Source organism: Thermobia domestica, chromosome 10, assembly GCF_964235325.1.
Source record: "Thermobia domestica chromosome 10, izTheDome1.hap1.1, whole genome shotgun sequence".
Taxonomy (NCBI): Eukaryota; Metazoa; Arthropoda; class Insecta; order Zygentoma; family Lepismatidae; genus Thermobia; species Thermobia domestica.
This window is the reverse complement of record NC_137463.1, coordinates 268749374-268770272: the sequence shown is the minus strand read 5'-3', so window position 1 is coordinate 268770272 and position 20899 is coordinate 268749374. Positions and strand designations below refer to the sequence as shown.

Sequence of the window (20899 nt, the reverse complement as noted above, 5' to 3'; positions counted from 1 at the left end):
AGTTATTGAACTCGAGGCGAAGAAAATGAAGTTGTTGAATGATGTCAAGGAGAAATTGTCTGCAATTGATGATGAGATTATTGGTTTGAGGTCTTAAAACATTTAAGTGGATGTGGTCTTAACTTCAGTTTGATTTTAGTGAACTGCAAGTCTGTGATTTGAGGTTTTAAAACATTTCAGTAAAGTAGTGTTCGTTCCAGTAATTTGTGTTTTAGTAGTGGACTGTAACTGTGTGTACTTTTGTGACTAGTATTAAGCTTAAGGTTGGAAAGCGATAGGGATAGACATTCCTCTTCTCGTCCTGTGCAGCAGTTGGTTACAGTGGAGTGGAAACACACAGGAGAATTGAAAATTAGGCAAGTAAGTGATTAAAATTAGACTATTTTTCTTCGCTAGTGTTTTTTGTGATTCTTTTTTTAATAATGATCCTCTAGTCCACATTGCATTTCACTTGTAGCTTCCGTTTAAGCTTTGAGAAACAATGATATACCAATTTTAGATCTCTCTAGAAATTTTCTGGAAAACCGGGAAAATTTCTGGAAAAGTCAGGGAATTTTGAAGTTCCAAATGAGTGGCCACCCTGTAACATCTGTTTCGAAAATAATCTGCCTATATCAGTTAATTATAAATGAAAACTCTTCACTTGAAAATGATCACTAAAGATATGGTTCAATTTTGTCAACTTTACATTTGGATAACTACGTACAAACGAAAAAAGGAAACAGTCTACTCTTATGATAATTACAAATGCTAAAATCAACTTTTTTTTTTCATTATAAGACTATAATTCGAATCAAAGACTGCAAACGCTTCATATAAAAGGTACACGTCACCCCACTAAACTTTCAAGCTCCAATTTCTTAAACTGAAGTATGTTATGTTGCAGTTTCTACTGAAACATTTGTTTATGAAATACCAACAAGATTGTTTTCGAAAAACTTCATTCCAAGATAGTAAAATGCTGTTTGTGGACTTGATCAGAGAAATGACTGCTACCTATATTGGGATTGTTAATAAAATATTTTATACCAACAACATCGCATGAGTTGTATTTGAGGAGATTATAAATTAACTCTTATGGATATTTTTGTGAAGAGTGATTTCCGTAACAATATAGAATTATTTATTAAATATAATCAAAACTGAGAAAATTGTCCGAAAGAATTAACTCGCCTCCAGCACTAAACTACGTAAATCGGTAATATTATGATTATATTTGACATTATTAATTTTTCTTTGACATAGCATCTGTTTAATGTTCTTCTATAAAAGCAATAAGAATGCAAAAGTATTACACGCAATTTATATGAACTGACTTCTCAAAATGAAAGCTAAATATGTTACTAAACACTTCACAGAGAATAATGTGGGAGGATTAAATGACATCAGAGCGAATAAGTCATACATAAGAGTTTCATAATAACCGATAACTTATTTACAATGGGTGCTATATACTGTATTTTGTCTTCTGGAAAGTCTACAAGGGCTTAGCTAGACATATCTGGCAGCAGAAAAGATTCCGAAAGTAAGAGATATTATGGAAAACTATACGATAAACAGGCATAGGTAAGTTGAACACTTTGACTACATCTGGATATTGCGGTGGCTTTCTCCAGAATACGGCATGTTTTTAAGATTTTTCGCCTTTAAAAAAATGTAACTATAATACGTTTAGTGAATTTATTTGAACTTCAAAGAATTTCCATATTCAGATCGTAATATTTCGTATAAAAAGGTTTTCACTGCTGCAATTTTTAGAAATAGGAAAAAAGTCCGGACAATAATATTGAATAAGAAAAGTAGCTAATCAATAACCAAACATACAAAAATTACACTACCCTAGTGAATCTTTCTTATGTAGAAGATCACATGTAAACAGGATGTACATTTAGCGGAATCTATATAGTGTCTTTCGAACGCGTATGGTATATTTCAAAACAATTCGACATGTATAGTAGGGTGAAACGAAAATGGCCTTTTTTATTTTTTTAAGTTTTGTAATAGTGCGGAAAAGTTGTCTTTTAGGTTCAAAAAGAAGAAGAAAAAGTTTGGTTGTTATACTGCAACATCTTGAGGTGGCGCAAAGAGCTTGAAGTTTATAAAAAGAAATTAAAAATTGAAAAATTATAAACTTTGGTAAGTTATTTTTTATGGTTTTCTCGTACATATAATGTTACAAAAGATAGTTGTAAATTAGAATTGGAAAAATATTAATTACAAAATATAATTTAAAAACATTATTGTGAAAAGGTTTGTTTTTTGCTGATTTTGAAATTTTTGGGAACTATTTTTGCTGTAACAAATAGTAGTAAATGAGGTTGAAATAAAAGCTCGTGGAATCAATTACATATATCTTTTATTAGAATACACGTTAAAAAAAAATATCATAATACACTTTTAAAGACAATGAAAGTTCATTTTTTATCGTTTAAAATACCCACAATGATTACAAATGTTACAGCTGCAAAACGTTTGTTTCTACTTCATTGACACATTGAACTTTTTTAAAAAAATCAAATTTTGGCATGTTCTCACGTGAGTCAATTTTGGGTGATATATATTTTTGCTTGCGAATGAACCACCGACATTTTGAGCCGATTCGATGACCAGTTTCACAACTCTTTTCAGTGCTTGCGTGTAATAAGGAAGCCGGGGAAAGTCGATAAGCAGGTCCGCTTGACTATTTGGTTGAGCTTCAGATGTCTTCCGTATAGTCTTTAAAAGAAGTACTGGGAACATGTTTTACCCGGGGGGGGGGGTTCAGTTACGCCATTTTCGGTCCATGATATCGTGTCGATAAAACCTTTGCGTCCAAGTTTATCTGTGGAACTGTAAACTTCCTGAATCCGCCTCTATTTTCTGTTCTTGCTTTTAAAACACGTCGTAAACCGGGTTCTCTTACAGTTTTGCACTCATCACATAGCATGACAAAAGATTTTCTGCAGCAGCAAAGTACCCATTTCTTTTAATAACTGGATCTAGAACGTTCTTGAAATCATCAGAGAGTTAGCGTGAATATGAGATAAGCTTAAATAGATGTTTGGAACTATAAGTACATGAAGGTTTCGACTTTGTTAAACCACATAGGTGCATACACTTTTACAATGTACTCAGCTAGAGTCTTAAGGTTCTCAGTTGCCACATACAATCTAAGTATACGGTTTGCTAATGTAAGCCACCTGGAGTGAAGAAGTTTTCCTGGGTTTCTTAAAGATAAATCTAGCGAACAATTTCCACTTGATACAGCGATATACATATCCAACGAATACTTTCGATCCGTACTTGAAATCATTTATGTTATCCAAAAGAGGAAGGTTATTTTCAATTCGCAAGAAAGTAACCACAGCAAGATTAGTACAGTTTTGCAGCTGATGACCTATTTCGCCTTTAAATTCATTGGGTCCCTTCGTTTTACCATCTAAATGATAGAAAAGATGTCGCAAAGGTAGCTCATTTCCGTGGAACAAACAATTATAAAGGTGTTCCTATTTTATTTTCCATCGAAGAAATCACATCATTATGTTCAGTATTTACAACGGTTCCATTACACCCAATAACGGTAAAGTTTAAAAGTTGTTCGTTGTGTTCTCTATCCTCAAAAAACTCCACTATACTGTCGTCTATGTCCTTTTCAGTGCCAGATTTAGGTGTTACGTGACCTAAAAACTTTGAGTTTGGTTCCTGTTAGTGAAACGTGCTCTTCTGAAATAACTTTTTTGTATAAGTTAGTTCCTTTCTTTTCTTGAACAATTGATTTGCCTTTTCTTCCATCAAAAAACAATCCTCATTTTCAATTATCTGATAAAGACTATCATTAATGACATTTCTTTGATTTTTTTTATCTTGCTCGTGTAATTTTCATATTGTCTGTTACTTTGGTTTTGTCTTCCCCTGTGATTAAACCCAAGTCCTGTAAAGCAGCACTAGTTATAGCTGAAGCAGCTCTATCTGATATTCCGGTACGGTCCAGATGGAAGCTACAGGTGTCAATTTCATACGCATTTGAGTACTTATCTTTTTACAGTTTAAAAGGGCCTGGTAGCTGCTCTTCAAGAGTCAGGTCTATTGTGTCTTCAGTGCTGTCAATGTCGTCAGTAACCGTTTCTGTTACACTACTACTTTGTGTCCGTTCTTGATTAAACTTAACTGTTTTCTGTGTTTCTTTACTTTTTCTTGCTTCTTTCTTCTTCAAAGCGCTTGTGATAGCTCTATCAACATTACTCATAACCATTTTCCTGGTAGAGCGTTGATCTTTTTGAAAGTCTTGTTCTAAAACGCGTGCTTTTATTTCTTCTATACAAGTATCAAAGTTTCGACACTTGCAGGCAGCAATATCAAATAAACGTTTAGCTTTTCTAAATTTTGCGAGGTTCGAGTCAAACTTATCTGACCCTTTTCTACTTTTAGACCTTAATAAATTCCTATATTTAGCATGACTAACTTTTATCAATTGTGAAATTCTAAGGTTAGAAACAGTGGGAATAGAAGCTCTTGACCATATTTGTTCTATTTTAGGAACTAAAGTCTCACATATTTCACTTACAGTAGGATACTTCCCTGACGCAACTTTGAAACAGTAGCACTTCATTACATCTTCGTAAGTAGGCAGTACAACTTCATACAAATCACTAAATCTTCGAAAAATAGGACATTCCGACATTTGTCTTGTATTCACTTGTTTAGACTGAGCCATTTTAACTCACAACAATAAAGTAGCACACAAATTAACAAAATATTACGTTGTTCTGTTACGCAATAAACGCCAACTCAACTGAACTCGGTAAAGCTCCTGACACCTAACCTGAGTTTGTCACCACACGGAAACACTGTTGCCAACTCCTGTTGGCAAAATGTCACTAAATTTAGCTCCTAAAGTGTTTTTTTACAAAATTTTATTGATCTTGCGGCACCTCAAGACTTAATCCAAAAAGATTATATATATATATATATATATATATATATATATATATATATATATATATGTGTGTGTGTGTGTGTGTGTGTGTCTTTTTGACATAAAGTTGCTTATTTGACAGTATTTGAAATAAAAAAAAATATTTGACAACTTCTTTTTTTTTAAAAAAAAATTAAAATATAACGAAAATTGCAATTTTATGAAAATTTATCGTCCTTGCGTCACCTCAAGACGTGCTCCAATTTTTTTCATATTTCATTTTTATCTTATCTACACCAAAAGACAACTTTTCCGTGCTATTACAAATTAAAAATCAAAACTTGCTTTTTTTTCGTTCCACCCTAATGTATAGTCCTACATAACACAAGTTCCATTCCCAACGACTTCTTTGCTTTGCCCATAATTTTATATCTTCGGTTGCCAATGAAGGCACTAGTTATGGAAAATAACGTCCAAATAGCCTGTTGATGGATGATGATGCTGGAAATTGTTCCTGCTTTCTCAGCGAGTTGCTTTAACAAATTTCGAATAAAATCTCACAGATGAATCCTCTTGTTTTGTGTTTTTATATATAATGTGAAACTGTTTACAACGGATACCATGAGTATGAGAGAGAACTTTTTTTTCTCTCTCTCTCTCTCTCACACACAATAACCTAACATTTGGTCTCCCATGATCAACAACTGATTTGTACAGGTTATACTCTAAATTATGTCAGGTTTGATTTTTGGTTCATATCCGTTCTTTTCCTTGAACTTGAGAAGTGATTGCTGTAGAGAGTTCACATACGTTTCTTTTTATCCTTCCTCTCCTTGAAATATAGTTTCTCTCTTCTGCACTTTGTCCTTGACAGTATTTTTCGGGAGTATTTTCCTTCCATTATTGTTCCTACAGCAAACATTTGCCTACCGTAGAGAGGTGCCCTGAGGGAAAACTTGCGGACACTCAAAAGTCCTTTCCGAGGATCTTTCAGTTTCCAGTGAATTGTCCAATATTTCAAATAGGTTATTATTAGAAAATGTTGTTTTCATGGAGAACCCACCCTCACCCAACACCTACATTCAACACTGGCATGAAAAACTAGTGAAAATTTACTTCATACCACAACAATGGCATGTACACAATATACGTACATACAAGAATTGTAAACAAAAAATTCCTTTGCCTTCTTCATCGCTAGGAAAGTACCAATAATCTGGATCAATACGAAAGTCATCAGAATCTTCATGCAAATAATTTCTAATTATATCCTCTTCAAGCACTAAACGATCTATTTTATTGCGCCAAATTATTTGTCTCTGAGACAAAACCTTTATACAGTCCCAAAGGCATCATAAAGTAAGACTGCGCTACAAAGCAACGTTTGACTTTTACCCAGTATATACAGAAGAAAAAAGTTGTATCATAGAGGCGCTGTAGTCGAACTACGACCTTCAACGCCATCTCAGATTTTTCTGAGTATTTGAAAAGTCCAATCTTGAAAGTTATCAATACGACTAGCCACAATGACTCGTTACAAATTTGCAAACGAAGCGGGACGTCCATAGTCGAAGGGTTAATCGTATACTCACTGATTGATTGATAAAATCATGTTCGAGTTAATATTTGAGAACATAATAAAATTCACCACAACTGGGCTAGATATCTGTGTAGGGGTCACGAAAACAACAGAATTTCACCAATTTCGGATCTCCATTGGTAATCATGGAGATCATTCTTGCTTATTATATTTTATTTTTCAGCACTTAGGCTACACATCTGTTCCACTTTCATGCAAGTCCTCAACATATGTTCTTTCCATCCGCTCATGATACAACGATAACGTTGCATGTATCATTGGCAATCTGTGCCTATTTACAGAAAGGGATCAGAGGCGAATTATGTGAGCAATATGATGTATAATGAAAAAGAAAGACATATAGAGATTTCGAGATTATTATTTTGTAATCGGTAGCTAAAATATAAGTTGTTGGTACTATAGCAACGATATAAAATAATTGTACATGTACGTAGACATCTTAACGAGTAGATAAGTGTGTATGAAGGTCTATATATATTTTATTATATGTGCAGAAAAGCTAATTAGATATACTTATCATGGTCAAATATTAAAAGCCAATTAAGAAAGTGATAAAACGCGTTGGATTATTTAGAAGATTAACTTAAAATACGAACCAGGCCCTTATAATGACTTTACCCATTCTTATTTCTACTTCCAATGGATTTATTATATTTTTTTCCTGAATTTCTATGCATCTCGCATCCTTGTACATCACAATTACGCGTCCACGCCATTTTGTCACAAGTCTGTTTCCTTATACTTCTTTAGTTGTGAGCCCAGTGACCAATGCGTATGTCTTATGTCACTACTACAACCTTCCTCTTTCCTTAAAGTGTTAGGATCAACCTTATTATTAAGAAGCTTTGTTTCCACTACCTTATCTTTTAAGAGCTTATCCAGAATTACTCGCACTCATTACAATCGCCCTTATTATCTGAAAATAATAATCTCCTTTGCTCCTTAGTTCTCCATTACTGTCCCACTTAAATTTACAAATTTCTGTCTATTACAGACATTTTCGTTTCATCTCTTACTGTTACGAAGCTTTTAATGAAAGACTTCTAATATCGCATGTTTTAAATTTTTATATGCGGAATTTTAAAATCTTGAAATTGAAGACATTCATATACAATGACGCGAAGATAAATTTATTTCTGTCCCCGACGTTTCTCTTTAGAAGCTTTGTTTGCATCTTCAAATACCGTCGTTAAATATATTAGTCTTTCAATACTATTGATGTTTTCTAATTAGGTCCAGAGATAGTTTGTTTCTATTATATGAATGTTTGCTTGCTTCAGGGTTAGACAAGGAAGAGAGGCGACGTCAGAAGAAAAAGTCTCGATGGGGTGGAGATGAGAAAGAGAAGACGTTTATTCCAGGAATGCCAACCGTTCTACCTGCCAACCTGAGCAAAAACCAGGAGGAGGCGTATTTAGGTAGGGATTTTGCAAAGTTATGATTAATGTATTATTTCATGTTGTTGAATTTAGGGTTTTATAATTACAATTACGTGATTTATGCTATTTAGCAAATGTTTTTCCCCTATTTGCAGGTTATTGTGTTAGGTAACGAAGTTCTCTCCTCTTATATACCTTGATATTTATTTCACACTGTGTGTGTTTTAATTATTGTTAGCATGTGATATTGTGTTGTTAGTCCCCGAAGGATATTTCTCCTGAAGATTGCCTCTGAAATATTATGTATTGTGTTGTGAATGGGTGTGTGAGGAGTGTTTGTTTAATAGATTTCAAGAGATGAACTTTTATTTGTGAAATATATTTTTAAAAGATCTTTTTTAAGTATTTAATATTTTCCAATATCTTTTACGAGAATAAATTTATTGAATTTTAAAGCAGTTGCAATAACAAATAATAATACTTTTGAAATATATGATATTGTTTATTTTGATACTCTGTATTGATGTTGTGATTAAGTGTACTCACTTTTAATCTTGTCTGTATAGAGGCTAGAATTGGGATAGTAAGGCAAACAGTTATGTACTTTTTATTTTTACTGTATTTGTAGATATGACATTTTTCTTAATTAATTATCTTTTTCTTTGTTTAATCATGTTTCTTAATAGATTTTATTGCATTTTTTTATTTCATCAGATGCTATATTTTGATCTAATCTTCTATATCATGATAATTTCTTGTCTAATTGTTGGGCTTTATGCCCTTCTCTAACCCATTTTATTCCAGTTCAACTCCAGATTGAAGAGATCAGCAGAAAGCTACGTACTGGAGACTTAGGGATTCCCCCTAATCCTGAAGACAGGTCTGCCTTCATGATCAAAAGCATATCTACTTCTGTACAGCTTTGCTACTACTACTACAAGGAACCAATAGTGTCTTAATTCGTCACCATTGAAGTCAGGGTGTCTTTTTTAATTTTCATCTTATTTGGGTAGCTGGGATAGCATTAACGCCAAAGATCTTTTCAAAAAGATAAACAAGAACTCAGGTTACAGGTTGGATGACTTCAGGGTGAAGCTGATCATTTCATTTTTAAAATAACGTATCAGCATGTTCACAACCTGAAGTTTTTCTTAAATTTAAATGTTAGAAAAGCAAAAAATTGTTGCTAGATTACTATGTGAATTGCAGGATTGTTACCAGTGCTTTTATTATTATTATTGTAATAATAGTGATGATAATTCTGCAGTTCACAAGTAGCTTTAGGTTTTTGTTATATAGTATAAACAGGAAAACTGTGATTTCCTTTTGCACAATAAAATAACACATTAAAGTGGGTGGGTTAATAATTAATAGTAAGGAGGAAGGGATTATTACACTTTTCGAGCGCATTTTAGGTAATGATTACAAATACAAAATTAGTTTCTTTTTCAGATGTGTATTTATATCAAACGACGTAACTTCTGTTTCAGGAAAATTACTTTAAAATCTCTATTATAATTTACAAATCATGCATTTGTCCTTTTTAGGAAATGGTTCTATTTAGTACATGGTTACGAAAAAAAAATAAAAGAAATATACATACATAAATTTAGCTAATGCCATGTACTTGTGTTTGAGAGTGATTTATTTTTTTCCCTGTAGAATAATATAATTAATGAGCTCAAAAGCTTTATTGTATATCAGATTTCTTAATCGTAATGTTAAAAACTTTCTTTTTTTCTAACACTAATAAGGTAGCTTACGTTAACGTTGCAATGAAGAAAAAATGTGTTGGTTTTAGACCTCCAGTTAGAGACGAAACAATTTACTTAGGTTATTTAGTGGTTGAGCATCTTATATGCTTTGTAAGTAAGTTGCACTTACGCGTCTTTTGAGCCCTTCTTATACAATTCTTGATATCTAAGGTGTTTTATGTATTGAAACTTGTGTTTAATAAGACCTCGTGGGTTAATTGGTTATATATTCTATACCAGTCACTTTCCTGTATATCGTAGGCCAATTCTCTCCTGGGTTTTTCTCTGTTCAGGACTCGGCAAGTAGTTCATGTCAATAGGTGCTTTCCGAACAATACGATAAGATTTTTCAAAATTATCACAGTAGTGCGAGCGGTGATAACATTTAGCAACAGATATAAGCAAAAGGCCAGTACTCACCGCAAAAATTAAAAGTATTATTCTAGGAAGCGCTTTTATTCCATCTGGAAAGAATATTGTTTTCCGAAAGCGCTTCCTAGAATAATACTTTTGATTTTTGCAGTGATTACTAGCCTTTTGCTCATATTTCTTGCTATTTCTCAACATTATTTATGTGTATCATTGTTTTGTATTCTTCTGCAAAAATGTGTATCCATTCCTTACATAATTGATCATTAACTTCGCAACGAGAGATAATAATATTTTCGGTGATATATACGAGGGCGATTCACAGCAAAACCTTAATTTTATATATATATATATATATATATATATATATCAAATTATTAAGAAGAGAAAAAAACACATTTTTCGACATAGTTCGCGTGACGTTCAGTGCACGTATTTCTGTGCTTTGTAAATGCGTAGATCCCTCATCAGAAAAGTGTGTTTAGTTGTGATTGTATCTACTCATGTAGCACGGTTTACACCTCTTAATTGCTTCAGAAATGCTTGCCTCCTTGCCCTTGCCAGAAATAGGGATGTGTGTGGTGGGACACTGAAATTTGGAGATTCTGGATTGTAGACACCGTTAAACAAGCAGTGTGAGGTCGGTGTCGTCATAAAACAATAAACACCTGAAGTCAGAGGTCCTTATCATCAGTTAATTAACATGACACCAATCTCGTACACTGTTGAACTCCAGTGAATCATGGACAATAGTGTGTGCTTAACCAATAATAATATTCAAAATGCTGGCTGGTTTCCATGTAGCAATACGCCTATTTTGCTTCTCAAACTCTCCCCCAGAGGCGATTTGTCCTTGTGTCCGGTCCTGTAGTAAAGCGTCCTCCATAGAAGTTAAGTCACTTTTTAAACTTTCCAGATCGCTCTTAGACACAAGAATCACCGTATATTGCATTTTCATCCTATGATGGATTTTAATTGGTTTAACATCTTTCCTTACTCTTAATACATCATAGATCGCTACTATAACGCGGTACATGTGGCTATCTTTGCACTGACTCTGCTTTATTCAGTGTTCATATATGGTACTGCCATGTGTCGGTTGTTATTCCAGCAATATTAACTTCTGTCAAGTTAGATCAATCGTACTTCTATGAATTTTATTGCGTTGTTAAGGTTTTCATTTGAACCTCTCTCGTAGGAAATAAAACACGAAGAAAACTGGCCAAATTGTTTGACTAGTTCCGGAAAGCTATTGACAAAAGAACACTACTTGCTACTTTACGTGACCTGCATTTCCTTAACCCAGGGGTTTTCAAACTTTCTGTAGTTGAGGCTCCCCTCAGCTACCAAAATCTGAACTCACCTCCCTGTCAAAAATTAAATGTATCAACAACATAAACACATATGTCCCTAAAACAAAGACTATCGTATGTGGAATAGAGATGATACAAAGGTTTAGTCCACTATGTATTACTAAAGAAGAAGGGTGTAGACTTATGTATGCTTGTTGCATATGTTCCTTTGTATGATTTTTTTTTTTTTTTTTTAATTCCTTGCACCTCCCTTGACAAGCTTCGGCGCCTCCTCAGGGAGACGCGCCGCACAGTTTGAAAACCCCTGCCTTAGCCAATCATTTCTGTCGTTTGTAGAAATTTTTTTTGAAACTTGCAAGTTAGGGAAAGTGGGCCAGTGTAATAACCATGGTTTATATTTCAAGCTTCTCGATTAAGCTTTTGTTTCTGTACTTTCATTTACTATTATTTTATTTTACTCTGAGTATTATTAATATTATAGTCCGTATATTTATTCAGTTACTTTGTTTTTAGTTTCAGCTTAAGTTTTATTTTCCACCCGTGAGGTGAATGGAGACAGTCTACTAAATAAACTAAATAAATTATCCACATAAATTCAATGTTATAAATACAGAATTTGTATATGTAGTTTTATTGGATAATTAGGCTTATGAGAATCTGCACACACATTACTTAAATACAGGGTGTTTTAAAACTGACAACGTTTGGGAGGTAATACCTTGGCACCAAGAAAAGACAAGAAGTATAGACCAACTTGGATGTACAAATGCTTTCTTTCGGAGATAAAGGCTGCCGAAAACATGAAAAAAAAATGAACTTTAAAGGTCTATAGCTCCAAAACTATGGGACCTACCGTAGTCGGTCAAGACTTCACTTAGGAACTAATATGTGCGCAGTCCAAAAGTACGTTTCAGAATCCTAAGGTATTCATGCAATAATTTTTATAGAGGGAGTTCGGCTATTCGGCTACGGGCATAAAATTTGAAGTGCTCATTATCTATAAAAATTGTTGCGAAAGTACCGCAGGATTCTGAAACTTGGATATTTGGATAGGGCAAATACTAGTTCCTAAGTGAAGTCTTGACCCGACTACGGTAGGTCCCATAGTTTTTTTTAGCTATGGAGCTTTTAAGTTCATTTTTTCATGTTTTTTGGCAGCCTTTATCTCTGGAAGCATTTGTGCACTAGGTTGGTCTATATTTTTTGTCTTATTTTGGTGTCTGGAATCACCTCCCAAACGTTGTCAGTGGTTTTGAAACACCTTGTACATATTTTGCGCTATATACACGCTCTTTCTTTCAGTTGCATTTCGACAAAGTAGGACAATAGTTTCATCTGAATAACTGTTCAGTTTCACAAAACATGACCGACCTTGTTTTAGTTCACCATGGTAGCTGCACATATCTCGTAAATTGATAATTACAGTCAGACACCTGCAGTAGCTAAAGATTGCAGGAGTTGGGAGTTGGTGTATGACAGTTGATAGTTATTATAGTAGTTCTCATAATATTCGTCATAGTAATTATGTAATAGGTATATCAAACGTAGCTTATTATAATAGTAATTTAATACATTGAAGTGTACTAATAGTGTGGTGTGTATTATTATAAGTTACAGCAACTACTTTCGTACATCCGTGATCTACTTGATCGTTCTTCCCAGTTCTAGTAGTTAATTTGTAATAAGTTAAACTGAAAAGTTCAGCCTTTAAGACTGTGACTGTTTTGTTCACTTTCACTTTAAATTTTGTGGACTTTGTTGGTGTTTTTCAGCAGACATATTTTTTCAATACATCCGTACAAATGTTTGCATAAAGAGATTGCATACGAAAGGTACAATAAGGAAACAATTAGTGTGTCAAGGAAGTAATTGTACTTACTGTAACAGCTTACCTAGATATGTTTCCCTCTTTAGCATCTTACAAATGGACTCAAGTGGCAGTTTGAAGAAAGAAAAAAAAAAAATAGATATTTAAGAGAGACAGAGGTTTATACATATAAAACATTCCACCAAGAGTATTGATGCAAAGTTTCAATAGAGATTTTAGATAACTAAATTTACAACAATTTGATATTAGATAATTGTGGGAGTAACTCAATTTGTTTGAATATGATTGAGTTGCCTTTATCATCACTTAATCATTATTGTAACTATAAGTGCAGCTTGCTTACAAGCATCTAGCCTATATTTCGTGTAGCGTAGAATACTTTAATCTGATATTTTGCTGCATGTTTGATTCAAATAATAACTTTTTTGCATTTTTTTCCTCCACTGTTAGATTCTTGGTCGGTACTAGGTAATTGGCCATTATTTCCGTTTAGATAATTTCCTTCAACTTAATATTTTATTACATTCAGTCTAAATACTAAATTTTACAACTTGAAATTTAATTAGCTAATAAATAAATTTTGCTGATTACAAAATTACATATTAAATCAAAGTATTTTATTATGTACGAACATATTGTAGTACTTGAGAAAGTGTATGGATGGGTGGATGGATGGATGGTAGATGTGAGGGTGAAAAAATTCGGATATTCCTAATTTTGTTGTAATAATTGATAGGTAAAGACGAGAATAGGGGAAGTAGGCCAATTACCTTGTTGTGACCGATTGTGACTGTATGTACATGACTGTTACTGTACTGCAGGTCTCCGTCCCCTGAACCCATCTATAGCAGCGATGGTAAGAGGCTGAACACAAGGGAATACCGGACCAGAAAGCGTCTGGAGGAGGAACGCCACCACCTGATTCAACAAATGATGAGCCTTAACACGGACTACAAACCTCCTGCGGATTACAAGTACGACTATATTAAATATATTATTTTCTTTTTTTCTCTCAAACTGGTAGGACCCATTAGTATTGTCATTATTTGAGCTGAAATGCTTCAAAGATGCAATATCACGGTCAAACTTTTGTTCTGGATATTTAGAAGTTTAAAGTACCGTATGGCCTTCGTATTATACGGTCTAATTAAAATAAGTATTTAAAGCTTAAGAAAATTAACGTCCCATTCAATTGTTGAAGCTATCAACAATCTGCATCCTGCTGGCAAAGTCGAGTGGTCTGAGACGCTTTAGTTAAACACAAGACGTGTTAGTCGTGGATGAGAGTCTCATGTCTGGTATGTTTTAACAGCTATTATTATTCGCTTTTTTGAGCCTTAAGGCCACAATTGTGGAACCAAGGAGTGTAGTCTGATGAGTAATAATTCAAACAAGAACAGTCTTACTTTTTATCACGAAGTAGTTGAACTAGCTCATAAAATCTCTTTAAACTGGAGACATACGTGAAGGTTCGTGCCATTTGTGAAGGTTTTTAAGAGGAAAAAGCAACGATCCTACTTCTCAAAACTGAAATGTACTTAGGTTCTTAAGGATTTGGATAAGTTGGAGAGAATTTCATGAAAACTGTCACATCATGTCTTTCTACATCACAAGATCGGAAGGCTCCCATGTGTGTAATTTGATGATTTGCTGGAAATGCAGTTCTTCGTTTTTATTTGTGCGATTTCTTGCTATTACTCTCTTCCATTTCAGAGAGCAATAAAAGTACAAAAAATTTGAAAATTCAAGTACGAACTACTTTGTTTTTCTTTATTCAAGAGAACTTTCCAGCGCTAAGTTGTTACTTGATGTCTCCAAAAGATTTGCAATACCAGGGTGTCTATCGGTCACGAAAGTTATGGAAAAGTCACGAAATCAGAAAACGGTCATGAAAGTCAAGAAATTTAGCTTTTGGGTCACGAATTTTTTTTATCTGTACAAATACAAGAACAGACTGGAAAATTTTGTTCTATAAAGCGTCAAAATTCACCACCAAGAATATCTTTACGATGGGCTTTAGAGGCTACAAAATCGCAAGCAAAGCATTCTTCTGTCGCATGCATGAAAATTCGGCCTAATTTGCACCCAAATTCGCTCTTGAGAATGATAGGAAATTTTATGGTAAAGAAAAAGTCACGAAATTTAATTTTGGAATTTTAGTAGACACCCTGAGTACAGTTAATCTCTGAGTTTTTGTGAAAAGTTTTTAAGAACATTGTCAAGATAAGTTAGGCGAAAGTGAAAGTAGTTAGCTATGGTTGAGTTTCTACCAATGTGGAAAACTTGGAAAATATCAGGGACTTTTAAGTACAGATTTCTCAGAACTCATTTTTCTTTTTGCCTTACGAGAGAAAATTTTATAGAATAAATTAGTTTCTTTTGCAAGACTTATCTTCCTACTTATACGAAATATATATTAGGATAGTCCTTAAAAACTAACTTCTAAAATTTACCTGGGGCACCCTCTTATTTTGATCTACTATTTAGAAAAAGACTTCCATAAAATTTTCAGATCTTTAAAAAACTTTTAGGGGTTGCTACCATGTTTTGAAATTTCAACATAATTGTGTTATTTTTTAAATGGAATTCTGTAAAAATTAATCACACTGGTAAACACGAAAATGACATTGATTATCAATGAAATTGCTAAAATATTACAGTATATTGGTCTCTACTTTCATCTCAACCAATCAGCAGTCACCATGGATCGCACAGGTCGCATGCCCACGGGGGTAGGGTGCAAAAGAATGGCGTAAACATCAAAACAGCACCTATTTACGAATTTTTTTTGTTATTTAAGTCAGTCCAGGATGCAAAAACGTACGTACGTAAGGGTGCAAAATACATTGGGCCCGTTCAGTTTTGCAATACTTTACAGCCTGCAATAATTCGAACATAACCTTTAATTCTGTGTTTCAGTATACTTTTGCTCTGTTATTCTGCTTAAATTAGAGCCATATAAGAACACTGAGGCAGTGAGACATAGACCAATGAAGATATATACGCAGTATTGTGCTCCTTCTGACACAAGGAAGACTTTCCTTTAAAATTTGAACGTTGGCATTCTTGTTTTAAACAATGGCAAATTTTGAATATTGTCAACAAAGGTTAATAATAATAAACACACCGCCCTACAAAGAAGTAATTATTAACGTCGGCAATGATTGTATAGTCACACCAGCGTTCATATTGAGACAGAAGTGTTGTACGTCTAGACTTGTCCGGCTTCGCAGTGCAATACAGGCCCAACTTGAGAGCTAAGTTCCCTATTAGCTACTGTACTTTGAAGAATGCTTGTGCAATTCTGTGTATGTTTAAGAAAAATGTTCTCAGCTACGTTATTCCTACAAACGGTATATTAAAGTGTTTGGAGAATCGTATTATTCCAGTTTACAGTAACTTGTTAAAGTGTACTTTATGTCATTACTTAGCCTAGTTTAGGGCACTAAAGTTTATCTAAAGATAAGTTATCAGTCCAAGAGAGTTGTATGCTTTAGGACAAAAGTGCATTAACTGTTTTGTTAAGTCAGTAAATGTTTAATTTTTTCATGTTGTTTGGTGTTCGGACTTTGAGATATTTAAGAATGGCAAGTAGTAGTAAGAAGACCATTGCAACGAGAACATCTACAGATATTTGTCTTGTTGGTCAGATCTCCACATCATTGAATGATACAAAATTACTATCTAAAAAAGAAGTTTTTAGTGTTTTCTTTCATTACAAAAAGGAATTAAATATAAGGGATTCGGCTCATTGTGCGCAGTGCTAGTAATGTGATTCAAATTTGGGAAAAGGCTAATATTACTACAAGATTAACAAACATGTGGTTGATAAAATTGAAAATCTGTTAAAGGAGTGGCAAAAGCTGAAAAAGAACAAAGTAAACAAAGCCAAGCGCTCGGAAAGTTTTAAGAAAATGGTGGCCCTGGAAGATCTTTTTGATATTGTCTACGCTAATGCTCTCAATATGATGAAAATAGAAGATAATAAAGATTTTCTGATCGCTGAGAGACAGAAAGGACGACCCGGTAAAATGGGAAATGTTAATATGAAATTTATAAAGAAAGAAGCAAATTCAAGAGAGAGAAAAAAACGTTAAAAAAAAGATGGAGCGTGAAGAAGAAAATAAGAGATTATTTTTTGAACGAACATCCATTCCTCCAGATGCATGTGAACAAAACAGTTCAACTGAAAGTGAAAGTAGTTCGATACATGAAGAAGTGGTTTCATCTTATAATCCGCCTCCAAGGAAAAGAGAGAGAAAGAATATTTTAGACAGTAACGTAGCTGCAAGCCTTGATACAGGAAAGTTAAGTGACAGGAAACCAGCTGTTGTTTCGACTAGTACACTAAAAAGTGTGGGATGCCACTTTTCCGAGTATAATGTGAACAGATTTTCTATTCGCCGTCTTAGAATCAAAAGCAGAGAAAAGAGAGCTCAAGACTTAGAGCGAATTTTCACGTAGTATGCGTTTGACCGTTCACTAGGACGGAAAACTCTTAGAAGATATTTCAAGTACTGAAATGGTTGATGGATTAGCAGTTATTGTTTCAGAAAACGGTATTGAGCAGTTACTAGCTGTTTCAAAACTTCAATCAGGAACAGAGAAAGCAATATCTTGTGCTGTTAATGAAACATTGAAATCCTGGAGAATTACAGACCAAGTGAAATGTGTGTGTTTTGATAGATCATTAGCAAATACTGGGTTACGTAGTGGAGCACGTGTCTTTCTAGAGCTTTAAAAAAAAAAAAAAAAAAAAAAAAAAAAAAACTTTATTTGGCTTGCCAACATCATATCCTCGAAATTATGGTTGGGGAAGTTGTTAATAAGTCAATTGGAGCTTTAACAGGGTATGAACTTTCCAAACAAGAAGGAACAGGAATTCGTAACATTTGCTCATTTGTTGTGAAAGTTTACGTTAACAGCCTGTACTGCCTCCAGAAATACCTTTCAACTTTTGAGAAATTTAAAGGAATATGAAGGTGTCAATGAGGAAATTTCAAAGTGTGTAATGAAAAAGTGTCTCCGACATTTGTGGTACCTATCAGAAGAGCTTATTGTGCTTGAATTTTTTGACGACGATGTTCCTTAGGAAACTAAAAGCAAAATGTTGGATGCTTTAAAAAATGAAGACAATGACGAACCATTGATCCTAACGTCATTCTTACAAAGGACTTGAAAGATTTTGTGTTCAGTAACAACATGAGGTTTTTCAAAATCCTGGATCTACCATCAGAATTTTTGCAAACAGATGTAACTGCCTGGAAAGACAATGAATCTTACAAGAAAAGCAAAACAATAGCTAGTTCACTTAAAGTTATTGATGACGTAGCTGAACGTGGAGTTACGCTGATGAAAGAGTACAACTACTTCATACAAAAGATGAACGAAAGCAGTATTTACTCTTGTTAGTTAAGCAATTTAGAAACAAGTATCCGGACTCCAAGAAATCAACTTTGATGTTAAAAGCTGACAGTGTATTTTATTAACATTTTTTTTTTTTAATTCTTATTATATAGTAGCAATGTATTTACATGTTCATTAAATATAACTTCTCTTGTAACTAAATTTTATTATTAATTCATTCATAGTTTTCTAATGAAAAATTTCTAAGATAGTAGCGACCACTAAAAATTAGTTTTAAAATATAAAAAAAATACAGTAACCTTTTTTTATATGATAGATAAAAATGGCAGGATGCCCCAAGGAATATTAGGAAAACAATTTTTTTCTACTTATTTAAGGACCATCCTAATGTACTCATGTCCAAAAAATTATTGTCGCATGTCTATAAATGTGTTGTTCTAGGAATATAAATTGATAACGAATTAGCCCGGCATTTCTTATAATGTTAGTATGTGTATAATCGGCAAAGACATGTATGTGGCAAATTTCATGTCAAAAGAGCAGTAAAACTTTCGTGCCCATTTAACAACATTTTGTTTTACTCATTCTAATTTTCGTATTTATAATTCTTTTCCTATGAAATTTACCACAAATGTACATTTCCCGATTATACACATAGTATCAGTATTAGAAGTACCCTGCAAAATCATTATCAAATTATATTCTTACAAGAAGACAGTTATAGATATGCGACAATTATTTTGGACATGACTATATGCATAGTTGATGAGGAGCTCCCTTGTTAGGAAGAATATAGTTGCATTCTACGTTGTATGTAGACCTGAAATTTGTAAATCGTGACCTGGAAAACTTCAAAAAATCAGGGAATTTGTGCTTGTTAAATAAGTAGAAACCCTGTATGGGGAATGATCGGTTGTAGTTAGATTATTAGATAGTCCTTTCTGCTTTGCGGTGTGATAGAAGTAAACCTCGAATTTTCAGGGCTGTCACCCTGTGTTCTGCTTTTGTAGTCTGATAGCTTCGACTTTACAACTGAGAAAAAACATAGAGTATATTACATCCTTGTTTCTGTTGGTCGTCTTTATGGGTCAATAGACAGCATTGCAGACGAGGTGGAGATTCAAAATTGCATGTAGATCTTAGTATCAGCAATCTTTGAAATGATCTGACATTCACCTAAGTTAAGCATTTTAAGTTGATGCTGAAATTCTGATTATGGATGTGGAGTACCTATCCTCCAACCGCCATCTCGTTTCAGCATCAATCATGCCTTGTCTTCAAGCCTTGTATATCATTACGCAGGGCAGTTTTCGCTCATGGGATGCATCTCTGGAGAATTGAAATTCCTTGTACAAGGTGTGCCACGGGAAATGGCACCACTACCAAACTGAAGTTCATGGTGGCGCTAGTTACCATGCCGTCTACATCATAAAGGCTGCCATTTAGTTTACCATGAGTCGTTAGCCATTACATGTGCGTGTTCAAGCGGTGGAAGCCTTTGTTCGCGAGAAAAAAAAAATAGTTGCTGTTCAGCGAGAGCTACAATGTGGGTAGGACCGGCATTTTAGTGGCAGTCTTCGCTGCTCATCTCAATACAGAGTTACTTTTTGTGAAACTACCCGCATTTTGAATAAAAGATTACTGATCGTGAGCAGCTAAGGATATTATCACCAGATTGAATTTCGTGTTGTCTGCAGTTTTATAGGAGCCTTAGGAATGATGAAAAAACCATTAGATTCGTCTTTTATACATTTTCCACAAAATGGCTTCAAATAAGTATATCACTTAAGTGAATACAGTAAACATTAACATAATTTAATGCCCTTTATCTTCATGAAATAGAATGATACGGGTTTCCTTGTGCTATTGTTTCAGACCTCCCGTCGTACGAGTGAGTGACAAAGTTATGATTCCACAAGAGGAGCACCCTGACATTAACTTCGTGGGCCTTCTCATTGGACCTCGGGGAAACACCTTAAAAGGTAAGTTGTGTATTAGATATTTACTTCAGATGAAAAGTTGCCTACCTTCAGTATCTCCGTACCTGTGTTTTTATTATTTTCATTGAATATTTCTTTCCTTTTAAGACCATATTTAGTACTGTGCCACCGGATCCTTAGTTTTACTTGTCCTATTGTAATTTTTGATTTGTTTGCGCAAAATATTCTGAGACTTCATTTCTAATTTTGATTAACTGTAAATATAGAATACTCTGCAGTAACTGTTCTTTAAAGCATAATAAGAAGCATAATTACAGTATATGTAAAAGTAAGAATCTGGTAACACTAGAAAAAATATACTACTAAGGAAAGAAATATTCAATTAAAATAATAAACACTTTTCTTATGATAGCTTCTATAACTAGATATTTAGTACCGTATAAAACTTGGTTTAC

The 20899-nt window shown here is 33.8% G+C and overlaps 1 protein-coding gene across 2 annotated transcripts in view; it reads left to right on the top strand.

The window, feature by feature from the left end:
* Window positions 1-20899, top strand: part of LOC145663215 (uncharacterized) — a 54936-nt gene that overhangs the window by 9744 nt on the left and 24293 nt on the right. For both annotated transcript variants that reach the window (XM_081729570.1, XM_081729571.1), the window contains exons 3-6: window positions 7775-7912; window positions 8678-8753; window positions 13959-14111; window positions 20380-20486. In XM_081729570.1, coding sequence (XP_081585696.1) covers window positions 7775-7912; window positions 8678-8753; window positions 13959-14111; window positions 20380-20486 — 474 coding nt within the window. The remainder of the gene's footprint in view (window positions 1-7774; window positions 7913-8677; window positions 8754-13958; window positions 14112-20379; window positions 20487-20899) is intronic.